At 38.5% G+C, this 24,846-nt stretch overlaps 1 protein-coding gene across 1 annotated transcript in view; it reads right to left on the reverse strand.

The window, feature by feature from the left end:
- The window catches only part of IPMK (inositol polyphosphate multikinase), a 94,486-nt gene that overhangs the window by 33,889 nt on the left and 35,751 nt on the right, over positions 1-24,846 (reverse strand). Inside the window, exons 3-4 of the mRNA XM_032137743.2 lie at positions 13,023-13,119; positions 2,163-2,335 (exon numbers count right to left, since the gene is read on the reverse strand). Of these exons, the coding sequence (XP_031993634.1) occupies positions 2,163-2,335; positions 13,023-13,119 (270 nt within the window). The remainder of the gene's footprint in view (positions 1-2,162; positions 2,336-13,022; positions 13,120-24,846) is intronic.

Raw genomic sequence — 24,846 nt, forward strand, 5'->3', positions numbered from 1 at the left:
GAGTTTGGTTGTAAAGCGGAGACAAGCTAAATCTGCAGTTGGAAAGCAAAGCAGGTTAAAAGTGGGGTTTTGATGTTTTGTTTTTTAAAAAACTTGACAGTGATTTGAAGATATTTAAAGCAAAACGATAAAAGCCAGTAAAGAGAGGCAGAAGTTGAAAATATAAGAAAGATAAGAGAAAATCAATAGTACAAGGTTCTTGAAGAGGTAAGAAGGAATGAGATTCAGAGGGTGTACAGAGGAGCTGTCCTTAGATAGGAGGATGGAAAATTCTTCAATGTGACGGGAAAGAACAACGAGGGAATAAAAGCAACTGCAGGTAAGGCATGTGCATCTGTTAGCAGGAAATTAAGGGAAATCCTGTCGGATGATTTTTATTTTTTCTAAAGCAGAAAGCAGTCATCTGCTAAAAGTCAGAAGGAAAGAGGGAGGGTGAGAGATCTGAAAACAGTGGAGGCTTAAATAGTTGCCCAATCAGATTCCTGTGGGATGTTTATTTCTTGTTTGTTTTAACTTTATTCCATTACCGTTTTTTCTTTTTCTATATACTCATATTTAATTATAGTTTTCTAAAATGAAATAACTGATTGAACAATTTCTCTGGTTTTACACACAACCCAAATATCAAATTCAATTTTGCTATTACCATCACAATGACAATTTATCTATCATGCTTCCTATTAGCTCTTCTGTTTAAAACTCAAAAAGGAAGATCCATATATCATTTTACAGGAATTTCAGAACTACCCATTATGCTTACTATAGATAAACAAGTATTTGGTATATCCGCAAATTTTACCTTCACGCATCTAGAAGATGCAGCATTTGTTTAGAGGACTTTACACCACATTACTTCGCTTTTTCTCTTTTTTTTTTCAAAATGGCCTCAACAATCCTCTTCACCCTGTGCACATTGCTATTCATGCTGTGACTTTGCCTTTCCTACCATCGGAGGTGGAGTCTGTTTTCTTGCCCTGTAAATCTGGGCTAGCCCTGTAGTAGATTTTGCCCTACAGAATTTCATAGAAGTGACAACAAATAACTTCCTAACCTAGAGTTTAAGAACTCTTATATTCCTCCTTCTTGGAATGTGGTACTTCAAAATAAAAAAGCCCAAGCTAGCCTTCTGACAGATAAGACCACAAAGAAAAAGACCCAGCCAACAGTACCAACTTTCTGACACAAGAACAATTCTCTGGTTTTATATACAACCCAAATAAATCAGAGAGAGTCATTTTAGACCATCTATACCCAGCTGAACCATCAGATGATTGCAGAGGAACCCTAAATGAGATCAGCAAAAGAACTGCACACTTGAGACTAGCTCAAATTGCAAATTCACAGAATTGTGAGAAAATAAAACAACTGTTTTAACCCCAAAAGTCCGAAACAATTACCTATTTTTTTTTTGGTGGAGGCGGGGGGGGGGGCGTTGTTTGTTTTTCTGAGTCAGGGTCTCACTTTGTCACCCAGGCTGGAGTGCAGTGGCATGATCACGGCTCACTTCAGCCTTGACCTCCTGGGCTCAAGATATCCTCCCACCTCAGCCTCCCGAGTAGCTCGGACTATAGGCACATGCTACCTCTCACCCAGCTGGTTTTTGCATTTTTGCAGAGATGGGGTTTTGCCATGTTGCCCAAGCTGGTCTCAAACTCCTGAGCTGAAGCAATCCACCCACCTCAGCCTCCCGAAGTGCTAGGATTATAGGCCTGAGCCACTGTGCCCAGCCATACAATTACCAAATTTTTAATTTCTTTTATATTTTGAAAATGCAGAAAAATGACTGGATATATAAATTTAGCACTTTTCTCATGGGAAAATCATAAACAATATCACATTTACATTTAATATTTGCTTGCACCTAAATTTAAGACTTCTTTAAAACAAAATTACCAGAATTATAGTCTTGAGATTCAGCCATCCATCCATTTATTTATCAATCACTCTACTATGTTCCTGAACCAGAGAAACTGACCATATATCAGTGAACAAAAAAAATTTTTTTAAATCCTTGCCCTCACTTTTCACATTGGGGAGTTACAGACAACTCAATTCCAAAATACATTATTTTCTGATATATTAGTACTACAATGACATCCATAATTTTCAATGGAAGAACATGTACAGAGAAATGTGCATATTATACTAATAAGCACTCTTACCCTCATGCCAAGCACCAAGAACCCAATCTCTTCCATTAATGGGTACTTGTTGACCTGTTGCTGAATCTTCTCAGATGAGGCAAAAGGATCATAGCTTTTTTGCCCTATCTTTACATCCATTATACAGGGCTTATTAAATTTATGGGTCACATCTTCCAGTTTTAGGTATAAATCTGTTATTAAAGAAAAATATTAATTAGTAATAGGCAAACATAATACTACTCAAGTACTTGCCAGGGAAAAACAAGATGAGAAAATCCTAAAACAGAGAAAAAAGTTAAAATAAATGTAAAGTCAATAATTATTCTTACTCTACCTAAAAAAAAACCTAAACAACAAATTTATAACAAGTATAAACATCACAGAGAAACTCTTGCAGGAGGTGAATTAAATAAATTCAACCATAAGCAAAAGACAGCAGATACAAGGTTTCCAACAATATTGAGAAGGCAATGGAATCATTTCAAAAGCTTTTCCAGAATGCATTCCCCTTGTGAATACAATTTATGCCATACCTTTCAGCAGATCTCTTAGTATTTTAATAATTTTTAAAAATTTATTCATTTAAAATTAGTAATAGGAATAAATCCTTCCCACAGAGTAATACAACAGAAGTACAGATTAAGAAAGGGTAAACCTATCCAAATGATGATAATTGTCAAATATACATTCAAGTCTTACCGGTTTCAAAGGAAAAATATGAATCTTCCATTTTATTTTTTTGAGACATGGTCTTGCTTTGTTGCCTGGGCTAGATTGCAGTGGCTGATCTTGGCTCAGTGTAACCTCCGCCTCCCGGGATCAAGCAATTCTTGTGCCTCAGGCTCTCAAGTAACTGGGATGACAGGCGTGTACCACTGCCTGGCTAATTTTTACATTTTTAGTAGAGATGGTGTTTTGCCATGTGGACCAGCCTGGTCTCAAACTTCTGGCCTCAAGTGATCTGCCTGCCTCGGCCTCTCAAACTGCTGAGATTACAGGTATGAGTCACCATGCCCAGCCCATCTTGCTTTTTTTTTTTTTTTTTTTTAACACAGGCATTCCCCAAAAGTTGGTCTGTATATCATGCTGGCATCCTGCATACATCTTTCCACAAAAAAATTAAATAGAGATTCAAATATAGTATTATAAAAGCCCCAGTTATCATACACGGCTGACCTGCTTTTAGTTTTAATTTGAAAGCCAGGGTCCAGGTCCCCTGAGGGAAACAGTAAGGAAAGAAATTCTTCCCTCCTTTCCCGGGTTAAAGAATCGTCTCGGCCGGGCGAGGTACCTCACGCCTGTAATCCCAGCACTTTGGGAGGCCGAGGCAGGTGGATCACCTGAGGGTGAGAGCTGGAGACCAGCCTGACCAACATGGAGAAACCCCGTCTCTACTAATAATACAAAATCAGCCAGGCATGGTGGCAGGCGCCTGTAATCCCAACTACTCAGGAGGCTGAGGCAGGAGAATGGCTTGAACCTGGGAGGCAGAGGTTGCGGTGAGCCGAGATAGCGCCATTGCACTCCAGCCTGGGCAACAAGAGCAAAACCATCTCGAAAAAAAAAAAAAAAAAGAATTGTCTCAAAGTTCTGAATGAGATCATGACTCATTTTTTAGTCAGGAATGTAACAAGAAGTATTTCTCCTCAAAGACAGAAAAGATTACTATCAACCAACATGACAAATAAGGTTAGAGAAGGTGTTTATTTTCTCTGAATTAAATAAAAGAGTACCGGCGTAAGAGAAGCCTTACTCTCTGATGTCCTTTCATTATCCCCATTCCACCAAGACTAGCATAGTTGCTGAACTACAATAAAGAAGTTTGTGCTCAAACAAAAGTGAGAACCGTTAGGGCTTGAAAAATTTTTAAGCCCCTCAGATTTAAAAGGAATAAATCTTCTCTTTCAAAGGACAAGAGATACTTTTTATGCTTTAGTCAAAGATGAGAGCAGGGTTGTAACTCTGTAGAACCAAGTGAAGTTAAGCCCAAATATGACAAAAAAGTTACTGCAGTCCAAGGGAGCAGCACTGACACACCCAATGAGCCCTCCACACTTGAAAGAAGGGTTCTCCCAGACAGACGCCTTCAGGATAAGAGAAAACGAAAGATCTTGACAGAGACATGAAACTGCTGTCTGTGAAAACTAATGGGACAAGTGGAAATATCCTGATCAAGGAGTTGGAACACACCCAAGCTTCTGTGTCTAAAAGATAACCACGGATGGTATGAAAGAAGAAAGAGCACAGGACAGTTACCTTCAGATTTTCTCCTCCCATCTCCAACCACCTTAAGCAAAAAGGAAGAAAACAGATCCAGCCCCACTCTAGGGCTGCATAATAATTTCAGTAAAAAGACTTGAATTCCAAATATCAGAATAAAGCTAATTAGATAGTAATACATAGTACAGTAGATCCTTGGCATTCAAAAATTTATTATCATTAATTTAGACTCAAGAGACTCCAGAAATCTTACTGGGGTAAAGTTGTATATGGGAGTATAAAGATAGTGAGAGAACATAGCTAAAAGTCACAGCATCTATATCTCACTGTAGGGTTAGTGTCTACCTGTCAACTTGATAGTGATTAAAAACAAACAACAAACTTTTTATGATAAGATAAAGATAAGAGAAGCTAGGGTACAGGCTTTGCAACTCTGAAATAAAATCTCCTATCTCTTTTTCTCTTTGAAAGGAGGAAAATACAAATGCAAACTCTATATACAGTGGAAATACAATAAATGTTTGCTGAATGAATGAGTGTTTGCCCTTCCCATTCCTATTGTCCGGTGAAACTTTAGACTTGGCCTTCCTTGCGCTATAATAAATTGAGGCACCCCTTCAGTAAATAGGGATGAATATCATGGGTTTTATTTGATATTTAGTTAGACTATCCAAATGTGTTTTTCTTTACTTTATTTTCAGGTCCTTGTTATGTTTCATATGGTTGGAATTACCAAATAACTGCTAAATTATTTCTTATTAGCCTTCAGAAATAAAACTAAGTTAAGCCTAGTGAAGAGTGGTTTGGTGTTTTCTTTCTGTTCTCTAATCTTACATTTTTTTAAGTGAAAATAAGAATTTGAGATTCTTATTTCTATCTTTCCCTCCGAGTTAAAAAATAAACATCAAAACCTGCTTTAGAGATGCAGAATTCTTATGAAAGAATGCAATACCATTTATTTCACAACTTACTGCAAGTGCTTTTGAAAAAGATAAATAGAAGAACAGAGCATGATCCGAGTACTGAGATTTTTACTGATTTACAGGCTGTCATTAATAGAAATAAATCTGATTATTAATTCACCCTGAAAAATGCCATTAGCAAATTCTTTCCCTAGAAGAGAGCTTAATTCAAGGTAGATCAATCCTGAGACTCACTTAAATGACCAAAAACATTTTACTACAGGCAGCCTCACTTACAAAGCAATGCCAAATTCTGGATTAACAAAGGACACCTTTTCGGCTAGGCCCCTCTGGGTGTAGAGTGGAGCAGTATTTTTCCATTTCTAGGTCACAACCCATCATTGGATTATGAATTCAACTTAATAGGTTGTAACCAAGTTTCCTAAATGAAAGAGAAAAGAGAATATATGAGACTATCTCATATATAGTAAGACTAAGTATTGTTGTCTGGGTTGGTCTCAGTCTTATAAACATTGAGTTGCAATGTAAAAATGTATTACGTATCACAGACAAAGAAGTTTATTCCCCCCATGCCCTAAAGACCCAGTGTTTTCTTGTTTTTTTCCTTTTAGACAAAGAAGTTTTAAAAACACCTGACTAGATAGAATGTCACTATGTCATTAGCATGTCTGTCTAGCTCAAGAACTATCCTCAGACCTACAGAAGTGGTCCCTTTGCCAACACCATCATACTTTGGGAATCCAGCCCATGGCCCACAGTTACTGACTGGGGCAGGAGCAAATATCTGATACAAGCTTGGTCAGTCTTGCCAATTTGGAACTGGAATGCAGAGAAAACCTGTTGCTGACCTCTGTGGGTGATTGGTACTGTAACATGTAAGTCCCTTGGTAGGGAGGAGAGAAGTGTGGATAGCAAGGAAGGCAGAGGAGAGAAGAGGAAGGGTTAACTAAATATGCAGAGAGAGATCTCCCTGGGCTTTGATAGGGTTCAGATTCTAGTTCCAGTCCCATCTTAGATGCATAGCCCTTGGCTTTCATAAGATACCCTCATATCCTTATAAGAACTTCACCTTGTTGCTTAATCATGTTCAAGTTTATTTCTATAACTTGTGCCCAAAGAATCTTAACTGAGATGATAAAGTTTAAAGCAACTGCTTTAGAAGAAGAAAAAGGAGGCTCAAATCTCAACTCTACGATTTGCTAGCCCGTGACCTCAGGAGCACTTCTCAAAACCTTAATTATATGTAAAATGCAGGTAATTACAGACTCTACCACAGGGATATTAAGAAGACTAAATGAGATAATATACAGTAAAGCACTTAGCATAGTGTCAGTCCTCATCCCATAAATGCAGGTTACACATTCCCACATCCCCTCCAAAATAAAATTTCATACATTCCATATATAATTACTGTCAAGGCACACAGGTGAAGAAAACAGATAAAAACCTGCCTTCATAGAGCTGCTTTTGAAGAGTTGAAATCGCATTACACTTAGCATAATTGCTGCTACATATTTGGTACTCACTGAATATTTATTAACTTTACCTCTAAGTATATATAAATATTAAACAAGCAAGTCACTGATAAATATTAAAACTTGCTAACCATGTTAGGTCACCAATGAGTACAGGTCTAACTTTGATACTCAGTATAAATAAAAATATAAGATGATTCCCTGGAGTCTACTCTTACTCTTCCAGATGAGACAAGCATAATAAACACAAAATTAAAAATGTATTCATAACTCAATTATGCACTTGATAATGGATATTCTCCAACCCTCAGGCTAATATCAAGCCTTAGCCTTTAGTTAAATATTAAAAAGAATACCTATATATAATAAACCTACTTATTACATATTGATTTCATCTCAAGTTAAAGTAACTCTCTTTTGCATGTGTCATGACTGCAAAACACACTCAATCTGACCACTAACCTCAAGTATGCCCTTAAAGTTGCTCAACTATCATGATCTGTTTCCCAAATCTCCTCACTTTTCCATCCTCTGAGACTACTATTTCATCCTTCCTTCCCCCATCATCCATAAGCTCAGCTTGCCTCTCTATTTTTTTTTAAATTCTGAAGAAAAAGCTACAGATTAGTCAAGGTTATAGACTGTAAACATTACTACAGTAAATATGACAGCTAGGTTTTCTTTGATGCAATAGTAACATAAAAAAGATGGCGGCAAATAAATTTGTTCTAAGACTGATCCAAAAAAATCTAATGAACTAAAAATAAGATAGATTTTTGTTGTTGTTGTTGTTGTTTGAGACAGGGTCTTACTCTGTCACCCAGGATGGAGTATAGCAGTACAACCATGGCTCACTGCAATCTCAAACTCCTGGGCTAAAGTGATCCTCTCGCTGCAGCCTCCTGAGTAGCTGGGACTACAGGTGCATGTCACCACATCCAGTTAATTTTTTTTTTCTTTTATCTTTAATTTAGTTTTGAAACAGGGTCTCTCTCTGTCGCCCAGGCTAGAGTGCAGTGGTGTGATCTTGGCTCACTGCAACCTCCGCCTCCTGGGTTCAAGCAATTCTGCTGCCTCAGCCTCCTGAGTAGCTGGGACTATAGGTGCCTACCACCATGGCTCAGCTAATTTTTGTATTTTTAGTAGAGACAGGGTTTCACCATGTTGGCCAGGCTGGTCTTGAACTCCTGACCTCAGGTGATCCACCCGCCTCAGCCTCCTAAAGTGCTGGGATTACAGGCATTAGCCACTGCACCTGGCCTAATTTTAAAAATTTGTTGTAGATATAGAGTCTTGTTATGTTGCCCAGGCTGGTCTTGAACTCCTGCCTTAAGCAATCCTCCTACCTTGGCCTCCCAAAGTGCTGGGATTACAGGTGAGAGCCACTGCACCTGGCAAGATAGATGTGTTCTATCTGGAATAGTTTAAGTTCACTCTGTTCAAGGTCAGGAATATAAATTAGACTATATTAATGTGATGTTTGGAAAATATCTTGTAAAATAATTATAATATGATTATTTCACATGATGTAGTTTACAAGTAAAGGCAGAATTTTGAATATTAGAATAGAGCTTATTTTTACATATCTATATACCCCTCATAGACGTGTGTATCATAAAGATAGCACAATTAACTAGATTTACTTTTATAACTCTGAAAACTCTATTTAGGACTCTTATGAAGTGAGTCCTGCAGAAGTCTAAGGACTGGCACTTGTAAACCCCAGATCTAAGACAGAGAGTCTGTAAAGCTTAGTGCTGGTACTTGTATAATAAATAAAAGGATATCTACTCTTCATAAATATGTGGAGTTCATTTCAAGAGGTAACAATGTTTAGAAATAAAGTTACGTTTAAGAGGCTATGGTTAATAACCTATCATTTATTAATTTATAGAAAGTATATAAAGAATTTCTATAGTGCCTTAATTTTTCTGAGGTAAAGATCATGAAAATACCACGTGTTCAGAAATATAACACTTCCTGCTGTTTTAAGCAGACTACATAAGATCACTCTGTGGCTTTACCAAGGATATTGTTTTCATGCTCAAAATATTTATATATTTCATGATGCTGATGATAGTATGAGATTATATTAGGTTAAGTGAAGTAACTCAGGAATGGAAAACCAAACGCCATATGTTCTCACTCATAAGTCAGAGCTAAACTATGAGGATGCAAAGGCATAAGAACAATACAATGGACTTTGGGGATTCTGGGGAAAAGGCGGAAGGTGGGTGAGGGATAAAAGACTACACACTGGGTACAGTGTACACTGCTCCGGCGATGGGTGCACCAAAATCTCAGAAATCACCACTAAAGAACTTATTTATGTAACCAAATACCACCTATTCCCCAAAAACCTATTGAAATTTTTAAAAATTTAAAAATAAAGATTACACAAGGTTACTATGAATGAAACTTTTCTATCTTGTTAAACATATAATTAAATATAATTATCTTAAACATAAGTCAAATATACATATTGTTTTATAAGTGTTAGGTATAAAAAAACTTCCTTTAGCTAATTTTCTACTGCTAGTCTTGATACCCTAAGAAAAAGAGGCAAAAAGAGCCCTACAGAAAAATCTCGAAAAATCTACAGATTAACTAAATAGTAAAGATAAATAACTAGTTCCTTTAAAGGGAAGACAACAGGGAGGGCATTTAGGGAATTGAAAGAATACTTATTTACAGCCCCTTAATCAATATTGTTGATTTCATAAATTATGAAAATATGGGTTTCAAATTTCATTAAGGTTTTCCTCACCCTATTGGAAAATCTACCAGGTATTAGCTACCATCTTGATTTCTAAACCTCACAAAAAAGAAGGAAAAGCCAGATGAAGAGCCACTGCCCAATTATGAAGCCAACTGGAAAAACAGATGATATGGTTTGGCTCTCCATCCCCAACCAAATCTCATCTCTAATTGGAATCGCCATGTGCTGAGGGAGGAACCTGTTGGGAGGTGACTGGATTATGGGGCATTTTCCCCCAAGTTGTTCTGGTGATAGTGAGGGAGTTCTCATGAGATCCGATAGTTTTAAAAGTGGCAGTTTCCCCTGCACTTTCTCTCTCCTGCCGCCATGTAAGACGTCCCTTGCTTTCCCTTCACCTTCCACCATGATTTTAAGTTTCCTGAGGCCTCCTCAGCCATGCAGAACTGTGAGTCGACTAAACCTCTTTTCTTTATAAATTATCCAGTCTCAGGCAGTATCTTTAAAGCAGCATGAAAATGGACTAACACAATAAGACCTTTCTTTTCCATATCAATCTTCAGCTATTCCTGAGAACAATACAAGTTGAAAGCAGAAAGAATAACAAGTAGAGACCTTGGGTCCCCAGATTAGGGGTGAAGGAAGAGGGATGCAACAGACATGAATGTCAGCTTGTTTCAGTTCATGCCTCCTGCAACGTGACTAATAGCTAGCTCCAGAAAACTACCAATCAATCAGGCTAGAGATTACATTTTGAAAACTCTCAATTTTTTCAAACATACTCGATGTTATACTTTTCTATCCCTCCAAATAATTACATCCAACAGTTTTTGATGCTACATGTATTAGCCTTTTATGTGTTTATACACAGGTACAAAAGATATTTATTATATATAACTAGCATGAAATGTTCAAAGATAATTGCCAACAAATGTTATATTTTTAAAATTCCACTGCTCATGTTCTAAAATTAGATAATTGTGATGATTGTATAATTCTGCGAATATACTAGAAAACGCTGAGTTGTATGCTTTAAATGGATCAGTTTTATGGTATGTAAATTATATCTCAATAAAACTATCATAACAAAATTAAAAGAAAAAACCTCATTGGTCAGAACATTCTTATTCTTCAAATTATTATATGATAATTTGTTGAACAAGTTGGCTTTCAGCATTTTACTACTTTGGATTATTAAAAACAGTATCAGCTTTATAAAACTCTACCCTGAACACATAAGAAAAGACACCCAAACAACAAGAACAAAAACCAACAGGAAATAATGTCATTAGTTTAAGACTACATAAAACACAGTAATGAAAACCATAATATTCTACTAAAACTCAAGCAAATATGTTTTCATGATCCTGTGAGCTAAACATGTACATAAGTTTGTCATCTTCTATTTCTTTCATTTGCAATTAAAAGGATAAAAACAGAAAGATGATTCTATGAAGTTGCTAGTGAAATCAAAAGAAAACAATCTGCATGGTCCAACAGTTTTGTCCCACTTCTTCCAGAGCTAACAAAGTAGGAAAGAAGTAGAAAATCCCTTGAGGCAACTGTTGGTACTACTGGACCACTCTGTTATCATATATACTTTATTCCTTGTCCTCTTTTCCCTTCAGTTTACATTTTCTCCTCTCTTCACTCAGCTTCCTCACTTCATCCTCTCATCTTAGTAGCACCAATATCGCCATTTATTTTCAAGTGAGAGAATTAGAGTTTATAAAATATTTTCACATAAGATAACATGCATCTTTACAACTCGGTGGTATTACTTTCTATTTGCAGAAGAAAAGGTGGAGCTCAAAAAGATTACTGAGTTAGCCAAGTTCATAACATTTGTAAATAGCCAAGATAGAGGCCAAATATTTTTATTTCAAAGTTACTGCTCCTCCTATATTAGCATAGCTGAACTTCAAGATTATATAGTATTGAAGACCGAAAAGGTTGATTACTAGCAATCCCTTGATTATTTAAATCCTAAGCTAGTAATCCTAAACTAAAAATGCTGTCTTTAATTAAAATGTTTCTTCTCTTATCCAAATTCTTTCTGTATACTCTATTCATAGTAATTACGCTGTATTTGCTAGTTATTCTACTCTTTCCAAACAATCTTTTAAACTAAGCATTTAATTACCTAGATTTTCAATCAAACACCATCCTCAGCAACCTTCATTAATTTTTCAGCGTCACTTTACTGAGGAATAATGATTTACTCTAAATTAACAGCAATCAGTAGCAAAGTTCATTGGACTCTAGATAGTGTACCTTCTCCTTTCCTTTATCTCATTTATAGCATTCCTGAAAACTTCCACTTACAGCAAAGGGGGAAAAAAAAGGCAGGCATTAAATGGGTGTGCGAGAGATTATATAGGGAATGATGACCAAAGGGCAATCACAATGACTTGTAAACTAATTTAAGCAAAATGTTGATCTGAATCATAGACAAATAGATATAGTTAGGACTAAAAAGACCTGTAAGCCCACAAAAAAGAAGGAAGGAATTAAGGGAGGGAGGAAAAAAGATAGTTAATGGAGCTTCAGTTCACTTTCTTTTTTTCATACAATTAAAGTACAGAGGAATCATAAATACTCAAGGGAGCCATCAATTTACTATTAGCAAGCTGAGGATACTCACAGAGAGATACCAGGGTTCCCTATTAGTGAAACCTGGCACACAAAGTCATTAAGTTAAAGGAAGACAAGAACTGACAAAAGGAATAGGCAGGCTCACACTGGAATCCCCTTCTCTTTCTGTCCTCAAAGTGTGGTTCAAGAACTATCCACATCAGAAACACCCATGGCTTTTATTTAACAGGCATATCACTACACTCCAACATAGACCTGTATAAACAAAATGTCTGGGAGTTGGGCTTATATATTTGCATTGTAACAAGACCATAGGTTATTTTTAAACCCACTGAAGTTTGAAGCCCTTTCCCCTCAATTCACCTTTGTCAGTGGTCAGTCAGTCAAGCTGCTTGTTTAATTAAATTGTGTCTGTTTTGGCAAACACCTTCTGGGGGCAAATACTGCTTCAGGTATTAGTTAATCTTAAAAAAGAGAAATTCTGTGCCCTTATTTAAGTCATTTTATTCTCTATGAAACTTACCAGTGTTTTTCAAAAGACTGTAATTTAAAGCCTGGAGGCGAGGGATGAAAGAATAGGATAAGAGACAGGGAGGAAGTCATGCAGAGACAATATTTTTCTTGATTTTTAAAAAATTACTCAAAATGGGAAAAGAAACTGCACAATAAATTAGGACAGAACATCTGCAAATTAAGACAGTATTAAGTATATATGCTTCCATTCAACTATAAGAGATTGGCCGTTTACTTGTATATGCCATTTTAAAAATGGTTATGAAAACAAAAGTATTAATAAGTTTCATTTAGTGAAAGAAAGATTAGAAAGCAAAACATATATATTTTGTGTTTTTATAATACATATGCAGTTAAATTTTAATTTTACATAAGGCCTTTAAAGAAGCTACACTCATGAATTAAAACTGAAAGATAATTTTTATGACAAGATTACCGTTTGGTGCAGTGGGAGGTGACCAGATGCCATAATATTTTGGCAAATATTTTCGTAGCTCTAGAAGAACACCATCAAAACAGTCAGCAGCATAAACCTGAAACAGAGAAATATAACATTGCTAGGTTCTTACAATGCTTTGTAACTGCCCTGCACATTTCTCAAATAAAATATATTATGTTGAATTATAATTCATCTGGTATGGCTTCAATTGCAAGTAAATTTGGAACAAGCAAAAAGTATTACTGTGTGTCTCCAATGAGTAACTATGTATTTAGAGTACACTCTTCTTGATTATCTAATTCTAGCCTTTTACTATCCTTGAACTATTTTACAACTTTGTAAGTTATAGATACTGATAGCAAATGCAAAATAACTCTTGTCCATAAACATGTAAATAAATTCTGGCCAGAGGACGTTCTTCTGACTTTCCTCCATGCACCCTGAGAGGAGGAAATGTAGTGGCAATATGAAAATTCACATCAAACTTCCATTATTTCACATAAATGTGTGTTTCTTTAACTTCTCTTTTGAACAAGTTTTAACATCTATCTGGTTCCCTCATTAAATAATATGTTAAAGCAAATCTTTAACTCATATTTATTTTATATCTACATGGTGATTTTTGCTTTTATCTTCTTTTTTTTTTGAGATGGAGTCTCGCTCTGAAAAATTCTTTAACACAATGTAAGTCTAATTGCTGCTCATTTAATTCCTTGATTTGTAACCATTAATAATGCTAAAATATATTAGAAAATTCTAATATCCTAGAACTAGATTCTAGTTTTCCTAGAAGAAAAGAGATAATATTTTTTGTTTACAAAATGGCATGTAAGACATTTTATCCAATGAACTTTTCCTAAATATTCTCTACCTAATTGTCTAAAATCATTGAAGTTTACTGGTGTAAAATGCTTACGAAAACTTAATATTAGAATCTAATTATATATGCCAAACCATATTTATGTCAAGTAGCTGTATGCAACATAATTCTTCAGAATAAACTCAAGTGTGGCAGACTCTTGGCAGGCCAAATATCCAAGTGGTACATTGTATTTCCCAGATTCCCCTGTTGAAATGTTAGAAGTGATTCATATTAGTCACTTCCAGGCCAAGGCAATTTAGAGTAAGTATACCTGAACGTCCCCCTCCATTCCTAGCTCAATGACCATGGGTGCAGTGCTGAGGATGAGCTAATTACAAGACGGAGGAATGAAGTAGATCTCTGTGTACTGATCTAAAGAACTCCATGCTATATTTATAAATGAAAAAGATAAAAGGCATATTACATACAAATATATATAGCAGGTCTATGAAATTAAGTAAGATACATACGTGTGTATCATCTCTGTAATAGCACAGAAAAAATTACAAATATTCATTTGAAACTACTCATAGTTTAATTCTGGAATGGAAATGAAAGAAAGATAAATTTTCTCTTCTTATTTAGAATATTTTTTAAAAGTCGTGGGACTGGTGTTTACTACAACATGCCAGTCAAGATAACCTAAAAACCTTTCTTTTTTCTGTGTGTGTTTTGTTTTTTGAGACGGAGTCTCACTCTGTCACCTACGCTGGAGTGCAGTGGTGCAATCTCAGCTCACTGCAAGCTCCACCTCCTGGGTTCACGCCTTTCTCCTGCCTCAGCCTCCCAAGTAGCTGGGACTACAGGTGTCCGCCACCACGCCCGGCTAATTTTTTATATTTTTAGTAGAGACGAGGTTTCACCATGTTAGCCAGGATGGTCTCGATCTCCTGACCTCGTGATCCACCCGCCTCAGCCTAAGATAACCTAAAAAACCTTTCTATCTTGAAACGTAGAATAAAATATAACAAATATTTTCTTAAATGCATAGCTGAGCTCTCAAGGAAAAAAAAGGGAATTCTTCTTAGTTTTGCATGCCTATGAACCAAAAGTGTTAACCCGAGCAGTGATGTTTGGGCTTCACAGAGGTTCACTCAAGACCTGAACCAAAGGATCTCAGAACTCAGGGATGAGGCAGAGCTGAGGACAGAGTTACTATACTGAAACATGGAGAGTATATAAAATTCAAGATCTTGAAAAATAAAAATCTTGGCTTCCTTCTCTCTCCCCCAACCACTGAACTCCAAGAATGCTGGCAGCTAAGCTTACAGAGAAAAACAGAAAAGCAGCAAACAAACAATATTAGGAAAGAAAAGGGAATCTCAACTGATAGAGCAGAATTTTTTTTTTTAATACTAGGAAAAGCTTTGTCAAGAGGGCAATTTGTATTTAAAAAATAATCTAGGCCAGGCATGGTGGCTAACGCCTGTAATCCCAGCACTTTGGGAGGCTGAGGTAGGTGGATCACCTGAGGTCAGAAGTTCCAGACCAGCCTGGCCAATATTGCAAAACCCTGTCGCTACCAAAAATACAAAAATTAGCCGGGCTGGGCGGCATGCACCTGTAATCCCAGCTACTCAGGAAGCTGAGGCAGGAGAATCACTTGAACCTGGGAGGTGGAGGTTGCAGTGAGCAGAGATCGCACCACTGCACTCCAGCCTGGGCAACAGAGCAAGACCATGTCTCAGAAAAAAAAAAGAAAAATCATCTAAATATATTGTACTATCACATTAACAAATAAAATAAAAATCTGAAGAACTTCAAGAAATCAAATCACTGGTTAAAAATCTATCCTTCCCAGGAAAAAATGAAAGAAAGAAAGTGCGAAAAAGAGGAACGAAAGAAAAAGAAAGAGGGGGCTGTTCCAAGATGGTCGAATAGGAACAGCTCTGGTCTGCAGCTCCCCAGTGTGATCAACGCAGAAGACAGGTGATTTCTGCATTTCCAACTGAGGTACCTGGTTCATATCATTGAGACTGGTTGGACAGTGGGTGCAGCCCACAGAGGGCGAGCTGAAGCAGGGCGGGGCGTTGCCTCACAAGGGAAGCACAAGGAGTTGGGGGATTTCCCTTTCCTAGCCAAGGGAAGCCATGACAGACTACCTGGAAAAATGGGACACTCCCATCCAAATACTGCACTTTTCCCAAGGTCTTAGCAACCAGCAGACAAGGAGATTCTCTCCCATGCATGGCTCAGTGGGTCCCATGCCCACGGAGCCTTGCTCACTGCTAGCACAGCAGTCTGAGATTGAAATGCGAGGCAGCAGCCTGGCTGGGGGAGGGGAATCCACCATCGCTGAGGCTTGAGTAGGTAAACAAAGAAGCTGGGAAGCTCGAACCGGGTGGAGCCCACTGCAGCTCAACAAGGCCTACTGCCTCTAGACTCCACCTCTATGGGCAGGGCATAGTTGAACAAAAGGCAACAGACAACTTCTGCAGACTTAAACGTCCCTGTCTGACAGCTCTGAAGAGAGCAGTGGTTCTCTGGGCATGGTGTTTGAGCTCTGAGAACAAGCAGACTGCCTCAAGTGGGTCCCTGACCCCCGTACAGCCTAACTGGGAGACATCCCCCAGTAGGGGCCAACAGACACCTCATATAGGTGGCTGCACCTCTCGGACAAAGCTTCCAGAGGAAGGATCAGGCAGCAATACTTGCTGTTCTGCAACATTTGCTGTTCTGCAGCCTCCACTGGTGATACCCAGGCAAACGGAGTCTGGAGTGGACCTCCAGCAAACTCCAACAGATCTGGAGCTGAGGGACCTGACTGTTAGAAGGAAAACTAACAAATAGAAAGGAATAGCATCAACATCAACAAAAAGGTCATCTACACCAAAATCCCATCCGTAGGTAACCAACATCAAAGACCAAAGGTAGGTAAAACCACAAAGATGGGGAGAAACCAGAGCAGAAAAGCGGAAAATTCTAAAAATCAGAGCGCCTCCTCTCCTCCAAAGGATCACAGCTCCTCCCCAGCAATGGAACAAAGCTGGACAGAGAGTGACTTTGACGAGTTGATAGAAGTAGGCTTCACAAGGTTGGTAATAACAAACTTCTCTGAGCTAAAGGAGGATGTTCGAACCCATTGTAAGGAAGCTAAAAACCTTGAAAAAAGATTAGACGAATCGCTAAGTAGAATAAACAGTGTAAAGAAGAACTTAAATGACCTGATGGGGCTGAAAACCATAGCAAGGGAACTTCATGATGCATGCACAAGCTTCAATACCCAATTTGATCAAGTGGAAGAAAGGGTATCAGTGATTTAAGATTAAATCAATGAAATAAAGCAAGAAGACAAGGTTAGAGAAAAAAGAGTAAAAAGAAATGAACAAAGCCTCCAAGAAATATGGGACTATGTGAAAAGACCAAATCTACATTTGATTGGTGTACCTGGAAGTGATGGGGAGAATGGAACCAAGTTAGAAAACACTCTTCAGGATATTATCCAAGAGAACTTCCCCAATCTAGCAAGGCAGGCCAACATTTAAATTCAGGAAATACACAGAACACCACAAAGATACTCCTCGAGAAGAGCAACCCCAAGACACATAATTGTCAGATTCACCAAGGTTGAAATGAAGGAAAAAGTGTTAAGGACAGCCAGAGAGAAAGGCTGAGTTACACACCAAGGGAAGCCCATAAGACTAACAGCGGATCTCTCAGCAGAAACCCTAAAGCCAGAATAGAGTGGGGACCAACATTCAACATTCTTAAAGAAAAGAATTTTCAACCCAGAATTTCATATCCAGCCAAACTAAGCTTTGTAAGTGAAGGAGAAATAAAATCCTTTACAGACAAGTAAATGCTGAGAGACTTTGTCACCACCAGGCCCGCCTTACAAGAGCTCCTGAAGGAAGCACTAAACATGGAAAGAAACAACCAGTACCAGCCACTGCAAAAACACACCAAATTGTATAGACCATCAATGCTATGAAAAAATTGCATCAATTAATGGGCAAAATAACCAGCAAACATCATAATGACAGAATCAAATTCACACATAACAATATTAATCTTAAATGTAAATGGGCTAAATGCTCCAATTAGAAGACACAGACTGGCAAATTGGATAAAGAATCAAGACCCATTGGTGTACTGTATTCAGGAGACCCATCTCACGTGCAAAGACGCACATAGGCTCAAGATAAAGGGATGGAGGAGGATCTACCAAGCAGATGGAAAGCAAAAAAAACAGGGGTTGCAATCCTAGTCTCTGATAAAACAGACTTTAAACCAACAAAGATCAAAACAAAGAACGCCATTACACAATAGTAAAGGGATCACTCAATTCAACAAGAAGAGCTAACTATCCTAAATATATATGCACCCAATACAGGAGCACCTAGATTCATAAAGCAAGTCCTGAGAGACCTAAAAAGAGACTTAGACCCCCACACAATAATAATGGGAGACTTTAACACCCCACTGTCAATATTAAGACATATCACCAAGAGAGAAGGTTAATAAGGATACCTAGGAGTTGAACTCAGCTCTGCAACAAGCAGACTTAATAGACATCTACAGAACTCTCCACCCCAAATTAACAGAACATACATTCTTCTCAGCACCACATTGCATTTATTCTAAAATTGACCACATAATTGGAAGTAAAGCACTCCTCAGCAAGTGTAAAAAAACAGAAATCATAACAGTCTCTCAGACCACAATGCAATCAAATTACAACTCAGGATTAAGAAACTCACTCAAAACCGCACAACTACATGGAAACTGAACAACTTGCTCCTGAATGACTACTGGGTACATAACGAAATGAAAGCAGAAATAAAGATGTTCTTTGAAACCAATGAGAACAAAGACACAACATACCAGAATCTCTGGGACACATTTAAAGCAGTGTGTAGAGGGAAATTTATAGCACTAAATGCCCACAAGAGAAAGCAGGAAAGATCTAAAATCGACACCCTAACATCACAATTAAAAGAACTAGAGAAGCAAGAGCAAACACATTCAAAAGCTAGCAGAAGGCAAAAAATAACTAAGATTAGAGCAGAGCTGAAAGAGACAGACATAAAAAACCCTTCAAATAATCAATGAATCCAGGAGCTGGTTTTTTGAAAAGATCAACAAAACTGATAGACCACTAGCAAGACTAATAAAGAAGAAAAGAGAGAAGAATCAAATAGACGCAATAAAAAATGATAAAGGGGATATCACAACCAATCCCACAGAAATACAAACTACCATCAGAGAACACTATAAACACCTATACGCAAAATAACTAGAAAATCTAGAAGAAATGGATAAATTCCTGGACATATACACCCTGCCAAGACTAAACCAGGAAGAAGCTGAACCTCTGAATAGACCAATAACAGGCTCTGAAATGGAGGCAATAATTAATAGCCTACCAACCAAAAAAAGTCCAGGACCAGACGGATTCGCAGCCGAATTCTACCAGAAGTACAAAGAGGAGCTGGTACCATTCCTTCTAAAACCATTCCAATTGACAGAAAAAGAGGGAATCCTCCCTAACTCATTTTATGAGGCCAACATCATCCTGATACCAAAGCCTGGCAGAGACACAATAAATAAAAGGGAATTTTAGACCAATACCCCTGATGAACATCGATACAAAAATCCTCAATAAAATACTGGCAAAACGAATCCAGCAGCACATCAAAAAGTTTATCCACCATAATCAAGTCGGCTTCATCTCTGGGATGCAAAGCTGGTTTAACATACGCAAATCAATAAACGTAATCCATCACATAAACAGAACCAACGACAAAAAACACGATTATCTCAAGAGAAGAAAAGGCCTTCCACAAAATTCAACAGCCCTTCATGCAAAAAACTCTCAATAAACTAGATATTGATGGAATGTATCTCAAAAAAATAAGCTATTTATGACAAGCCTACAGCCAATATCACACGGGATGGGCAAAAGCTGGAAGTATTCCCTTTGAAAAGAATGGTGAGAGAGGGTATTTTAAGGGTGGAGCCAAGATGGCCGAATAGGAACAGCTCCGGTCTCCAGCTCCCAGCCCCAGCGACACAGAAGACAGGTGATTTCTGCATTTCTGCTTGAGGTACCAGTTTCATCTCACTAGGGAGTGCCAAATAGTGGGTGCAAGACAGTCGGTGAAGCGCACTGTGCGCAAGCCGAAGCAGGGCGAGGCATTGCCTCACTCGGAAAGCGCAAGGGGTCAGGGAGTTCCCTTTCCTAGTCAAAGAAAGGGGTAACAGACGGCACCTGGAATATCGGGTCAGTCCCATCCTAATACTGCGCTTTTCCAACAGGCCTGGAAAACGGCACACCAGGAGATTGTGTCCCACACCTGGCTCGGAGGGTCCTATGCCCACGGAGTCTCGCTCATTGCTAGCACAGCAGTCTGAAATCAAGCTGCAAGGCGGCAGCGAGGCTGGGGGAGGGGCGCCGGCCATTGCCCAGGCTTGCTTAGGTAAACAAAGCAGCCAGGAAGCTCGAACTGGGTGGAGCCCACCACAGCTCAAGGAGGCCTGCCTGCCTCTGTAGGCTCCACCTCTGGGGGCAGGGCACAGACAAACAAAAACTCAGCAGGAACCTCTGCAGACTTAAATGTCCCTGTCTGACTGACAGCTTTGAAGAGAGTAGTGGTTCTCCCAGCACACAGCTGGAGATCTGAGAAAGGACAGACTGCCTCCTAAAGTGGGTCCCTCACCCCTGAGCAGCCTAATTGGGAGGCACCCCCCCAGTAGGGACAGACTGACACCTCATTCGGCCTGGTACTCCTCTGAGACAAAACTTCCAGAGGAACTATCAGACAGCTGAATTTGTGGTCTCACGAAAATCCGCTGTTCTGCAGCCACCGCTGCTGACACCCAGCCAAACAGGGTCTGGAGTGGACCTCTAGTAAACTCCAACAGACCTGTAGCTGAGGGTCCTGCCTGGTAGAAGGAAAACTAACAAACAGAAAGGACGTCCACACCAAAAACCCATCTGTACATCACCATCATCAAAGACAAAAAGTAGATAAAACCACAAAGATGGGGAAAAAACAGAGCAGAAAAACTGGAAACTCTAAAAAGCAGAGCACCTCTCCTCCTCCAAAGGAAAGCAGTTCCTCACCAGCAACGGAACAAAGCTGGATGGAGGATGACTTTGACGAGTTGAGAGAAGAAGGCTTCAGACGATCAAACTACTCTGAGCTATGAGAGGAAATTCAAAACAATAGCAAAGAAGTTAAAAACTTTGAAAAAAAATTAGAAGAATGGATAACTAGAATAACCAATGGAGAGAAGGGCTTAAAGGAGCTGATGGAGCTGAAAGCCAAGTTTCGAGAACTACGCAAAGATTGCAGAAGCCTCAGTAGCAGATGTGATCAACTGGAAGAAAGGGTATCGCTGATGGAAGATGAAATGAATGAAATGAAGAGAGAAGGGAAGTTTAGAGAAAAAAGAATAAAAAGAAATGAACAAAGCCTCGAAGAAATTTGGGACTATGTGAAAAGACCAAACCTACGTCTGATTGGTGTATCTGAAAATGATGGGGAGAATGGAACCAAGTTGGAAAACACTCTGCAAGATATTATCCAGGAGAACTTCCCCAATCTAGCAAGGCAGGCCAACATTCAGATTCAGGAAATACAGAGAACGCCACAAAGATACTCCTCGAGAAGAGCAACTCCAAGACACATAATTGTCAGATTCACCAAAGTTGAAATGAAGGAAAAAATGTTAAGGGCAGCCACAGAGAAAGGTCAGGTTACCCACAAAGGGAAGCCCATCAGACTAACAGCTGATCTCTCGGCAGAAACTCTACAAGCCAGAAGAGAGTTGGGGCCAATATTCAACATTCTTAAAGAAAAGAATTTTCAACCCAGAATTTCATATCCAGCCAAACTAAGCTTCATAAGTGAAGGAGAAATAAAATACTTTACAAACAAGCAAATGCTGAGTGATTTTGTCACCACCAGGCCTGCCCTAAAAGAGCTCCTGAAGGAAGCACTAAATATGGAAAGGAACAACTGGTACCAGCCACTGCAAAAACATGCCAAATTGTAAAGACCATCGAGGCTAGGAAGAAACTGCAGCAACTAACGAGCTAAATAACCAACTAACATCATAATGACAGGATCACATTCACACATAACAATATTAACGTTAAATGTAAATGGGCTAAATGCTCCAATTAAAAGACACAGACTGGCAAACTGGATAAGGAGTCAGGACCCATCAGTGTGCTGTATTCAGGAAACCCATCTCATGTGCAGAGACACACATAGACTCAAAATAAAGGGATGGAGGAAGATATATCAAGCAACTGGAAAACAAAAAAAGGCAGGGGTTGCAATCCTAGTCTCTGACAAAATAGACTTTAAACCAACAAAGATCAAAAGAGACAAAGAAGGTCATTACATAATGGTAAAGGGATCAATTCAACAAGAAGAGCTAACTATCCTAAATATATATGCACCCAACACAGGAGCACCCAGATTCATAAAGCAAGTCCTGAGTGACCTACAAAGGGACTTAAACTCCCACAAAATAATAATGGGAGATTTTAACACCCCACTGTCAACATTAGACAGACCAACGAGACAGAAAGTTAACAAGGATATCCAGGAATTGAACTCGGCTCTACATAAAGTGGACCTAATAGACATCTACAGAACTCTCCACCCCAAATCAACAGAATATACATTTTTTTCAGCACCACACCACACCTATTCCAAAATTGACCACATAGTTGGAAGTAAAGCTCTCCTCAGCAAATGTAAAAGAACAGAAATTATAACAAACTGTCTCTCAGACCACACTGCAATCAAACTAGAACTCAGGATTAAGAAACTCACTCAAAACTGCTCAACTACATGGAAACTGAACAACCTGCTACCGAATGACTATTGGGTACATAATGAAATGAAGGCAGAAATAAAGATGTTCTTTGAAACCAACGAGAACAAAGACACAACATACCAGAATCTCTGGGACACATTCAAAGCAGTGTGTAGAGGGAAATTTATAGCACTAAATGCCCACAAGAGAAAGCAGGAAAGATCCAAAATTGACACCCTAACATCACAATTAAAAGAACTAGAAAAGCAAGAGCAAACACATTCAAAAGCTAGCAGAAGGCTAGAAAGAACTAAAATCAGAGCAGAACTGAAGGAAATACAGACACAAAAAACCCTTCAAAAAATTAATGAATCCAGGAGCTGGTTTTTTGAAAAGATCAACAAAATTGATAGACCACTAGCAAGACTAATAAAGAAGAAAAGAGAGAAGAATCAAATAGATGCAATAAAAAATGAAAAAGGGGATATCACCACCGATCCCACAGAAATACAATCTACCATCAGAGAATACTACAAACACCTCTATGCAAATAAACTAGAAAATCTAGAAGAAATGGATAAATTCCTCAACAAATACACCCTCCCAAGACTAAACCAGGAAGAAGTTGAATCTCTGAATAGACCAATAACAGGCTCTGAAATTGTGGCAATAATCAATAGCTTACCAACCAAACAGACTCCAGGACCTGATGGATTCAAAGCTGAATTCTACCAGAGGTACAAGGAGGAACTGGTACCACTCCTTCTGAAACTATTCCAATCGATAGAAAAAGAGGGAATCCTCCCTAATACATTTTTTTTTCTTTTTTTTTTTTTTATTATACTTTAGGGTTTTAGGGTACATGTGCACAATGTGCAGGTTTGTTACATATGTATCCATGTGCCATGTTGATTTCCTGCACCCATTAACTCGTCATTTAGCATTAGGTGTATCTCCTAATGCTGTCCCTCCCCCCTCCCCCACCCCACAACAGTCCCCGGAGTGTGATGTTCTCCTTCCTGTGTCCATGAGTTCTCATTGTTCAATTCCCACCTATGAGGGAGAACATGCGGTGTTTGGTTTTTTGTCCTTGCGATAGTTTACTGAGAATGATGTTTTCCAGTTTCCTAATCCTCCCTAATACATTTTATGAAGCCAGCATCGTCCTGATACCAAAGCCTGGCAGAGACATAACCAAAAAAGAGAATTTCAGACCAATATCCTTGATGAACATTGATGCAACAATCCTCAATAAAATACTGGCAAACCGAATCCAGCAGCACATAAAAAAGCTTATCCACCATAATCAAGTGGGCTTCATCCCTGGGATGCAAGGTTGGTTCAACATACGCAAATCAATAAATGTAATCCAGCATATAAACAGAACCAAAGACAAAAACCACATGATTATCTCAATAGATGCAGAAAAGGCCTTTGACAAAATTCAACAACCCTTCATGCTAAAAACTCTCAATAAATTAGGTATTGATGGGACGTATATCAAAATAATAAGAGCTATCTATGACAAACCCACAGCCAATATCATACTGAATGGGCAAAAACTGGAAGCATTCCCTCTGAAAACTGGCACAAGACAGGGATGCCCTCTCTCACCGCTCCTATTCAACATAGTGCTGGAAGTCCTGGCCAGGGCAATCAGGCAGGAGAAGGAAATAAAGGGTATTCAATTAGGAAAAGAGGAAGTCAAATTGTCCCTGTTTGCATATGACATGACTGTACATCTAGAAAACCCCATTGTCTCAGCCCAAAATCTCCTTAAGCTGATTAGCAACTTCAGCAAAGTCTCAGGATACAAAATCAATGTACAAAAATCACAAGCATTCTTGTACACCAATCACAGACAAACAGAGAGCCAAATCATGAGTGAACTCCCATTCACAATTGCTTCAAAGAGAATAAAATACCTAGGAATCCAACTTACAAGGGATGTGAAGGACCTCTTCAAGGAGAACTACAAACCACTGCTCAATGAAATCAAAGAGGATACAAACAAATGGAAGAACATTCCATGCTCATGGGTTGGAAGAATCAATATCGTGAAAATGGCCATACTGCCCAAGGTAATTTATAGATTCAATGCCATCCCCATCAAGCTACCAATGACTTTCTTCACAGAATTGGAAAAAACTACTTTAAAGTTCATATGGAACCAAAAAAGAGCCC

The sequence above is a fragment of the Hylobates moloch genome, unplaced genomic scaffold, assembly GCF_009828535.3.
Source record: "Hylobates moloch isolate HMO894 unplaced genomic scaffold, HMol_V3 SCAFFOLD_3, whole genome shotgun sequence".
Classification (NCBI taxonomy): Eukaryota; Metazoa; Chordata; class Mammalia; order Primates; family Hylobatidae; genus Hylobates; species Hylobates moloch.